The 10,280-nt window shown below is 39.8% G+C and overlaps 1 protein-coding gene across 11 annotated transcripts; it reads left to right on the forward strand.

Annotated features, from left to right (window-relative positions):
• On the forward strand, window positions 1-9,867 carry nfyal (nuclear transcription factor Y, alpha, like). 11 transcript variants are annotated; one of them, XM_026926678.3, is made up of 10 exons: window positions 1-148; window positions 945-1,041; window positions 3,276-3,362; window positions 4,879-5,025; window positions 5,578-5,709; window positions 5,826-5,928; window positions 6,548-6,702; window positions 7,190-7,366; window positions 7,543-7,650; window positions 8,949-9,867. In XM_026926678.3, the coding sequence occupies exons 2-10, from the start codon at window positions 967-969 to the stop codon at window positions 9,009-9,011; spliced, it is 1,047 nt and encodes a 348-aa protein (XP_026782479.1). In that variant the 5' UTR covers window positions 1-148; window positions 945-966; the 3' UTR covers window positions 9,012-9,867. The 11 variants fall into 11 exon arrangements, with proteins under 11 accessions (XP_026782479.1, XP_026782445.1, XP_053092268.1 ...); XM_026926644.3 differs by lacking the exon at window positions 8,949-9,867 and having other exon boundaries at window positions 7,543-8,563; XM_053236293.1 differs by lacking the exon at window positions 8,949-9,867 and having other exon boundaries at window positions 3,276-3,359; window positions 7,543-8,563.
• The last annotated feature ends 413 nt before the right edge of the window (window positions 9,868-10,280 follow it).

Genomic DNA, 10,280 nt, shown 5'->3' on the forward strand with positions numbered 1-10,280 from the left:
AGGTGGGATTTGTTGGAATGCGGGTGGAAACATTAACGTTCCTTCGCAGTGTTGTTCATTTGCGCCATTTTGTCAGCACGCTGTGGTGATTGGGTTTTTGAGCTCTGTACTGGAGCCAATCAGAAGGGAACCGGACAGCTGAGAAACGGTAAAGAGTGCGCGGCTCGAGAGGAATGGTGCCTCACTACACCGATTGGTTTGTCATTGACCAACCAAATTACTAACTCGGCATAAATACAGAAATCAAACCGGTAACGTGGGGAATAACAGGCGACACGGCGGGGATGTAAACAGGGATAAAATGGAGGACGCTGTGTGTGTGTGTGTGTGTGTGTGTGTGTGATAGAGAGCGCTAGCCTTAGAGCTGCTTACTCATGACAAAGGAGCCAACTTAGCTGTTTAGCTGCTTTCTGTAGTACAGCTTCTGTACCTAGCTAGCAAAACAAAGACGCTCACCAGCTAGTGATTCAGCAGTCCTTTATTTATTTATTTAAAATAAAAGACAAAAAACATTTACTGTAGTTTCCCTCGGGATCAATAAAGTATCTATCTATCTATCTATCTATCTATCTATCTATAAGAAGTGAGTACTTGAATGTAACAACAAGCAGTTAGGTTTGTAGTGTCGCTTTTAACTAGCATACTAGCTATTTTTTTATATATATAAAAACAAACAACAGCAAGAAAAAAAAACAGTTTTAAATGTGGGATAGTGACTTTCCACTAATGTAACGAGCTTCATGAGTTAACGCTTATTTCCTAAACTATAATTCATGTCCTCAGAAATGCAGCTGTAACTACAATGAGATCAGATCCTTTTGACAATTGGTCCCCATTGTGGGTTGAATAACTTCCAAAAAAAACCCACAAAATATTTATAGCAAAAATTGTGACCTGTCTACAGACCTGCCTAATGCATTAATAACATGCTGTTTGTGCTGCAGATCAGTGGAATTGGTGAAGGAAATGGAGCAGTACACCTCCACAAGCAGTGGGGAGCAGATAGTTGTACAGGCAGCTAATGGACAGATCCAGCAGCAGGTAAGCAAAGTGTGTGGAGAAGAAAGGTCAGCCTTTAGTCTTAATGGAACCGTATAAAGCTGGTAGAATGACAAACTTGTACAGTTGTTACGTACAAACACAAATGGCAGGGATGCACCACTCACTTTCCCTCAATTTTCAATGCGAAATGAATATCAGCATTCAATGTATCTGATAAACTTCACTGAGATTGTGATTTTGTTTATGTCCTGTATATACTTGGCTGTTTTGTCTCATCAAAATCAGTGTTACAAGCTTTTACAGAAAAAATTAAAAAAGAAAAAACTTCAGTGGACTGGATCAGGAGGTAATACAATCAAATCCAGTCTAATACAGATGCAGCAGTTCAGGTTAGTACAGACCTGCCAACCTTCCCACATTTTACTATCAGAGTATGCTGGTACAAGTTATTTCTCAAAAATAAGCAATAAAGAAATTCTGCTTGATTTCCGTGCTTAACAGATGCGCAGACGCAGTGGCCTCGCTTACTGTCAGGGTCATCAGAGAATATTTTGAGTTCATTAATGAGAAATAAAATCTATCAGTGTATGTCTGACGTGACTAACATTAGACATAATTAATGTCAGGTAACTGTTTATTAGGAATGCCCCTGAGAGAAAACAGGGCAACAGTTTTGACCACAAAAAAGATTAAAAGACCTACAATAAAGTTTCGAATCTTTACAAATAATGGAAATGATAGCTAGAAAGTGATTATGAGGGACATTAGACAAGCAATTCGTAAGAGGACTATATTAGATTTTGCTGTTATTTTCATTTTCCCTATTGGAAGAGCTACACATTATTCCTCTTCTGGGTTGGCAGGTGTGTTAGTATCAGCCCCGGTGCATCCCTAGATTATGATCTTGGGTGCAGTAGTTCAATATGTGCAACAGACACTCACTGAGCACTTTATTAGGAACACCCATACACCTACACATTCATGCAATTATCTAATCAGCCAATCTTGTAGCAGCAGTGCAGTGCATAAAATCATGCAGATACGAGCTAGCAGCTTCGGATAATGTTCACAGCAACCATCAGAATGGGGAAAAATGTGATCTCAGTGATTCTGACTGTGGCATGATTGTTGGTGCCAGACGGGTTGGGTTCAGTATTTCTGTAACTGGTGATCTGCTGGGATTTTCACAGACAACAGTCTCTAGTGTTTACTCCGAATGATGCAATGAAGAAAAAAAAAACATCCAGTTGTGCCGCAGTTGTGCAGAAAGGAATGCCTTTCTGATGAGAGAGGTGAAAGGAGAATGGCCAGACTGGTTTGAGCTGACAGAAAGACTGCAGTCTGTGCAACTGTGGTGAGCAGAAAAGCATCTCAGAATGAACAACATGTCAAACCTTGAGGCGGATGGGCTACAACAGCAGAAGACCACGTCGGGTTCCACTTCTGTCAGCCAAGAACAGAAAGCTGAGGCTGCAGTGGGCACAAGCTCACCAAACCTGAACAGCTGAAGACCAAAAAAGTAAACTTAGCCTGGTTTGATGAATCTCCATTGCACACAGATGTTAGGGTCAGAATTTGGCACCAACAGCAGGAATCCATGGACCCAACCTGCCTTGTGTCAACAGTCCAGGCTGGTGGAGGTGGTGTAATGGTGTGGGGAATGGTTTCTTGCAACACTTAAGGCCCGTTAATACCAATCAATCATCGCTTGAATGCCACAGCCTATTTGTGTATTGTTGCTGACCATGTGCGTCCTTTCAATGGCCACAATTTACCCATCTTCTAATGGCTATTTCCAGTGTGATACTGCACCATGTCACAAAGCAAAAGTCATCTCAAACTGGTGTCATGAACATGACAATGATTTCAGTGTTCTTCAGTGGCCTTCCCAGTCACTGGATCTGAATCCCATAGAACACCTTTGGAATGTGGTAGAACGGGAGAGTCATAACATGAAAGTGCACCTGAAACATTTGCAGGAATTGCGTGATGTCAACATGGATCAGAATCTGAAAAGGAATGTTTCCAACATGTTGTGAAATCCATGCCATGAGGAATTGAGGCTGTTCTGAGAGCATTAGTATTGGTATAATGTTCCTAATAAAGTGCTCATTGAGTGTACATATCTAATTGGTAGGATTATTTATTTATTTTAACCCAAGACTATAATCCACTAGCGTACCCTTTCACCAGGGCAACACTAATTTGTGGGTCCCCAAGAACAAGTGTAGAGGTGAATCAGGAGTGATCTGGTTATATGGGCTTATTCACAGGCACAGGGTACAGTCACAGCTGTACAGCTGCAGACCGAATCGCCTGTCGCTACAGCAGCCGGTCAGCAAGTGCAGACGCTCCAGGTAGTTGTGAGAACTCTGAGCTGGTAATCTTCACCTGTTGCATGCAGCTTGTGTCTGTGTCGCTGTGTGCTGACCAGCATGCCTCTACACTGTGCATAATGGACCAAGCTCCAGTTTCCAAGGCCATGTGTTTCTAATGCTGATACTGCAAAATCTTGATTAGTGTTTATTTTTTGTTATACGACAGCACTGTTTGTCAGAAGGGGTTGATTCATTTTCTCTAACAGCAGCTCTGACATTAGTGCTGGCTGTAATTCAAATGATCGAATAAGTGCATGAATATAAACCTAATAAGTTATTGTTTGTATAAGAACAACTCATAGACAGGGACTTGTAGGTGGTGGATGCTCCATGTCCTAAACAGATAAAAACATGTTAGTGAACAACAAAAAATGTATAATTGTTGATATGGTAAAGTTTTCTGTAAGTAGGTGTTTGTTTAACATTTATAGAAGGAGTCTCCAGTGTCAGTGCTTTCTAACAGTCACATGTCCACTACCGGAGAGTCTTGAGATTCCTGAGGCGTAACATGACAAGCTGTTTTTTTTTTTTTTTTTTTTTATCTTATTAACTTCAAGAGAGGAAAAAAAAGAGATTATGGAAAGAATGACAGTTCGTAGTTGATAACATAAGACATACCAGGAACTAACTTGTTTTGCAGATGTTCTACAACATTAAACATTACTGTAGTCTGATGAACAGTATGACGAGCTTCAGGGTGGTAATTAATCACAGTGCTTTCTGGAAACTCAGCCTTGATCTGTTATGAGACAAGTAATTTTGTTGCGTTTTGTAAATATTTTTAAATAGTTTTCATATGTCTTACCTGAGACGTTTTTTAAACTCAGATGCATATCCAGCAAACGGACGAAAGGGAGTCCCTTAGAAAGCCTTCTCTTATCACTGTTGAGCATTTTATGTTTGCAGTACATTGCATGATGCTTCATCTGCTAAATCAGCTGTTATAATGAGTCCATTTTTGTCAGAGTCCTGTGTACGAGTAGAATGTTATACCTGTAACTTGACAGCAAAGTTGTGTTGAATGGACCTCTAATGCCTCATCTTCAGCATGTTCTAATAATGACCATGTTTGTCCCAAACATGTGAACAGTGCAGTCCTTCATTCAGTATTCATTACCCACTTATGCCCTTTTTTGCTTTTGCATTAAACCGGTACATCACCATCACATTTACGTTTACTTAGATTACTAACTTAGTTGATGTGGTATGATAAATTAATGCTTCCCAACACAGGTCCTGGAGTCCTGTACATATTAGTTCATTTCTTAGTTGAATACAGTCTGCTTCTTAGCTGATTAATTGGATCAGGACAAAACAATAATAGTTGCAGGACACTCCAGGACCAGGGTTGTGAACCTCTATGATGCATCATTGTCAACAAAAATGCACAGCCTAAATATGTCTTTGTCTATTGCATGCAAAGGTCTCTTCTCATTTACTAATGACTTTATTTGCAGTACAATACCAAACTAACTGTGTGGTTTGTGCCTGTGTATAGGTCCAAGGCCAACCGCTTATGGTGCAGGTGAGTGGAGGTCAGCTGATCACCTCCTCAGGGCAGCCCATCATGGTACAGGCCATGTCTGGAGGCCAGGGCCAGACCATAATGCAGGTGCCTGTCTCTGGAGCTCAGGGCTTGCAACAGGTAAGAACACACACAGGAACTATCTGAACTACAGGGTGTCCTAAAAGTCTCTACACAGAGGGGACTACTGTTTGTATGTCAGCGCCACGTTGGTTGTGCCTTCGTCAGTGGATGTTTGTGGATGTCCATTTCTCGGTTGGTCTGCAGCACTTCCAGTCTTTTTGAATTTGATAATAAGTTTGGCAACAGTGTCGTGTGTGATGTGCTTGCCATGTTTCCTGTGAAAGTCCATCGCAATCTTGCGACAGCTTGCAGATCCAGCCATGAGAATGATTTCAATGTGTTGTTCTTTTGTCAAAGACATTCTTAAAGATTGTCTAAAAATATATATATATATATATATATAATATAACAATTTTGGAAGACATTTTGCTAAAAAGTGTTAATTTCCTCTAAGTGTGGAGACTTCTGGGACACCCTGTAGAATATCTACCAAGAATATGTCTAGTTTATATGTTTACATACCAGAATACTTCCACTACAACAGTGTACAGAGAGTTTTCATAACATGATTGTTACTGTATCTCCTGTTTCGTTCTCATTGGTGCCCAGATCCAGTTAGTGCAGCCGGGGCAGATCCAGCTGCAGGGAGGGCAGACGCTGCAGCTACAGGGGCAGCAGGGTCAGGCCCAGCAGATCATCATCCAGCAGCCCCAGACCGCCATTACTGCAGGACAGAACCAGGTCAGACCTTCACTCTTTCTTCTTAAGGTTTAACTTCATGGCCTAATTCTTTGTTAGAAAGTAAGTGGTCATAGCCAAATATACTAATATGCTTGTTTCATGTGTGTGTGTGACAGGGCCAGCAGATTACAGTCCAGGGCCAGCAGGTTGCTCAGACTGCTGAAGGCCAGACCATTGTGTACCAGCCCGTGAATGCAGATGGCACTGTGCTACAACAGGGTATGTTCTCTCTCTTTCCCTTGCTCTCACTGTGGGTGGGTGTGTGTGTATGCGTGTGTGTCCTAATTGTTGGAGCTGCTTGAATTTCATTTAATGACTGTTAAACAATCTTTGTAAATCAGTTACAAATTAAGTGAGCTCTTGAATGTTAATGAGCCTGTGGCAGTTTGCTCTACAAATTGTTTTTCTTAGTCTGCTTCTTAAACGTCCCATCTGGCCTCCCATATGAAATTAGACAGTCTGTTGGTTTAAACATTAATGTGAACAACGTTTATATTCTTATTCCTTTATTAATTCTCTTTTGGAGAATTAATAAAGGATTGTTGCACTCTAGCAACAGTACTTGGGTGTTAACGCCTGTGATGAAACTTTGCTGCTCAGTTTAGATTTGATTGTTTTGGGGAATGATCATAGTTTATTAATCTAGGTGGGAGGTCTGGGAAAATATATAGTACATATATATCTAGGAGTTAAGAGACTTATTAAAATACTAAAGCCTATTATTCCTTTATTGCGTTTGGTTGTCGTGTTATTCTGCCTGGCTATACCGAGATGATAAAGTTAAATAAGAGATTATTACTTTGACTTCTAACATTGATGTTTGCCTGAAACTCCTCAGGAATGATCACAATCCCTGCAGGCTCACTATCTGGCACACAGATCGTTCAGGCAGCAGGGGGCACCAACACTTCTACCACCAACAGTGGGCAAGGCACAGTCACAGTCACGCTGCCAGTGTCTGGCAATGTGGTTAGTACAGGAGGGATGGTTATGGTAAGTGCTGAAATACATGTCTTTATTACTCACTGCACTGGTTTCATTTAATTCTGTGAGATATATATATATATATATATATATATATATATATATATATATATATATATATATATATATATATATAGTTAAAATTCACCCCTTCTCTAAAAACTACTGTCTGTGCCATTTAAGAGGCTTTACACTCTAAACTTTGGGTAATTTGTGGTAGGTCGGCATAATTCGTTTGCTGTTAGTATGGACATCACAGTATCCTCACTCTGTTTTGGATATTGCAGCGTTAATTATGTAAATTTATATACATATGAAATGAACAAGAAAGTGTGTTGTGCCTCTCCTAACAAATTGTGCACACAGCTGATCTGTGGGTGTCGTTGCAACAAGGTGGTGCTTCCTCACCTGTCCTTGCCAAAATTCTAGAAAAATCCTATTTCCTGGTACTGGATTACATTAACATGTTTTTGGCCCATTTGGGCTTGTGTGTCAGATGGTGCCTGGGGGAGGAGGCACAGTACCCACTATCCAACGAATCCCTCTGCCTGGTGCTGAGATGCTGGAGGAGGAGCCACTCTATGTCAATGCCAAACAGTACCACCGCATCCTGAAAAGAAGACAAGCCCGTGCCAAACTGGAGGCTGAGGGCAAGATTCCTAAAGAGAGGAGGGTAAGACAGACGTCAGGCTCACTAGCACGGCTAATTGGCATAGTGTATAGAGTGCAAAAGGTTTGCTAATATAGTGTCTAGCTGTAATAATTGTGGAGCTCTCTAATACCCAAATTCTCAGCTCCAAATGAAAAACCTAAGCCTATTTGACCTAGTTCTTTATCTTCTTTCTGCAGAAATACCTACATGAGTCACGGCACAGGCACGCCATGCAGAGAAAGCGGGGCGATGGCGGCCGCTTCTTTTCACCAAAAGATAAAGAAGAAATGGCTCTAGCCATGCAGGTGAGACCACAGGAACAGGCCGGAGTCAAACAGGAAGACTTCCACAGAGCCACCGAAATCGCAAGCTCACACTGGCTACCTGAGCAAACCGTTCCTCTTGCTTAGCTGCTGTTCTCTGCTCTCATTGGCTGCTTGCTCATGCACTCACTGGCAACACTGTGTCCACCTCCATCCTTCTTGCTTAGCTGAAGCATTGCTTTTTCCAAGTGTTTTTCACAGGTGCTTTTGTGTTGTGTTGTGGTTTTTTCCCCCCCCTCTTAAAATGCTACTTCATCAGCATTTTAACACCGGACAATTTGACTGAAAGCCAAAGTTGCTGAGCTAAAGTCGGCAGAGCTTTTTGTACATACTGGTGAAATAGGATTCTAGTCAGCTCTGTAGCAGCCAAGGGCACACAGTCCACTTTAATAGAATACATGATTCTTTATGTCTGTGCTTTTAAATATAGTGTACAGTTACAGAGTTATGATATTGTTAAAATGTTCATGTAGGGGAAAAAAAACTCTGCAAGTATGAACAATTTGCATTGGTGTTAAAAAAAAAAACTTAAATGTTATGTTATTTAGAATGTAAAAATGAATTTTGTATGAAGAATGCTTACTGAGATGTTTTGTATTAAAGCACCTGGGATCATGTTACCTTTTATAAAAGAAACAGTTACGTTTAGGAGCACAATGAGAGAATTTGGTACCACAGAGAATGTCGTGATGCAGTGTCTGTAAAATAAGCTTCTTTCCTCCTGTCTGTCTGATTTATCCATCACATACGGCATTCTGCTATGTTACATTTGTGTTCATCCTCTGCCTGTGTTTTTTGTTTTGTTTTGCAATTCTTACATCCTGCTTCTTTGCTGCCATGTGTTGTGATTTTATCCTTTTTTGAAATAAATTTCTCAGAACAGTAAAATGTTCAACAGCTTGCTCCTGAAACCTTATTGGCTTCACATGAAACATTCATTTTTCCTTTGTGTTGTGTTCCATTGTCTCGTTTCCTGTTGTATCTTTGATTCATTTTATCAGTATAAAGACTATATCAACCACAGGTTATAGAAATGTTTTAGAAGATTTCCAAAAATTGGCCAGTGAGTAAATATAGGATAAATCATTTTGTTAATTATTAGACTGTAATTGCTTAGGGTGTGCTTACCTCAACTGAATTCATACACAGCTGTGTTCACACACATATTGGTTCATGTTAACTAGTAAAGAAACCAGTGCTGAGTTGAGTGTTTTTGTGTGAGTTATGTGTGTGTAATAATTTATCCAACTGCTTACACAACCCTCCTTCCTTGTTTGTAGGAGCAGCAGGAGCAGAATCAGGCAACAGAAGAGACAGTGGCCCAGATGATACGGGTATCATAGCAGCAAACGGCATATAAAACAGTGGACATCACTTCTTAATGCAAATGTAGATCAACAGGGCAATACAATGTGTATGTGTGTGTGCATGTCCTCTCTCCTTTTGCCTTTAACACTAGTGACCAGCATAAACAACATTGTTTTTTAAAGGTTAGTGAACATACTTTGCTGTTTTTAAAAGGTGTGAGGTGAACACAAGGACACAAGCTTACATAATGTGACTTCTTCCAGATATAAAACCCTTGAACGAAATGTACAGTGACCCTTTATACATTGGTAGTGTATGAGTTATTTTACAGTAATTTAGTTTTATAATTTCATTTGGTGTTTTTGCATAATTTGAAATGTAAGGCTGGTGAATTTGTAATGTATTTAGTGCAATTTTTAGTTTTTTTTTTTTTTTTTTTTTTTGTAATATTTAAACTTTAGTGGAAGATCACATTTACCTTGTATTAACTAATAATTGCTGTGAGTAGTTGTGGTGATTTTTTTTGTTTTTTTTGGTGGAACAAAGGGTGAATGAGGGGTGGGCCAAACAAAGAATTTTGCAAATTAGTCTATTCATCAGGGGATTTCTGATTCTGAGGCTCTTGGCCATGTACGTTATAGCCTGTAATGTGAAGACTTTGTAACTTTCAAATTTTGATATTACCAGGATTTGTAATCTGAGAAAGGTCTTTTGTAGTGGCTGTGTTAGCCAGTATGCCTGCACTACGTCTTCCCTTTTCACTAAAAAAAAAAAAAAAAAGACCTTGCTGTCATGGCAGGCAAGTGTATGCATTCTTTTGATGAATAATGTTAAACACTAAAGTCTTTTCAAATAATGAAATTTTGATTAAATTATGCAGTGACACGTGCACATTTTGTGTAATCATTTTTTTTCTACTCTTAGCACTTGCACTGTTGGAGGGTGTAAATGATCTTAATTCCATCAAGTTGAGTTCTGTCCTTTAATCTGCTTAGCTCTGTGGACCGAAAGCAGAGATTTTAGTTCACTAACGTGTGCACCGGTTTCTTCACATTGCTGGTCCACTGCTAGCTTTTCCTAACCCAGGGTTAAGAATGTGTTGTTTTTAATGTCTTAAGTTTGAGCTTCTCCTCTTTGTTAAACTTTGTTTAACATGTTAGGATCTGCTTATTATTGAAATCCTCTTGTATATCAACATCAACATTCATCTTAGACATTCAAAAATTACTGCCAAAAAAAGTAGGGTAGTCTAGATAGAATTGTCCAGTAAATAGCATTATGTGAGATATTGGAAATCCATGCAG

The sequence above is a fragment of the Pangasianodon hypophthalmus genome, chromosome 8, assembly GCF_027358585.1.
Source record: "Pangasianodon hypophthalmus isolate fPanHyp1 chromosome 8, fPanHyp1.pri, whole genome shotgun sequence".
Classification (NCBI taxonomy): domain Eukaryota; kingdom Metazoa; phylum Chordata; class Actinopteri; order Siluriformes; family Pangasiidae; genus Pangasianodon; species Pangasianodon hypophthalmus.

Bases quoted from the DNA above. Each gene is read 5' to 3' on its own strand.
- nfyal (XM_026926644.3), top strand. From the start codon at position 967: ATGGAGCAGTACACCTCCACAAGCAGTGGGGAGCAGATAGTTGTACAG. The intron at 3,363-4,878 runs GTTGTGAGAACT...GCCTGTGTATAG, and splicing joins AAGTGCAGACGCTCCAGGTA to GTCCAAGGCCAACCGCTTAT. The intron at 7,367-7,542 runs GTAAGACAGACG...TTCTTTCTGCAG, and splicing joins AGATTCCTAAAGAGAGGAGG to AAATACCTACATGAGTCACG.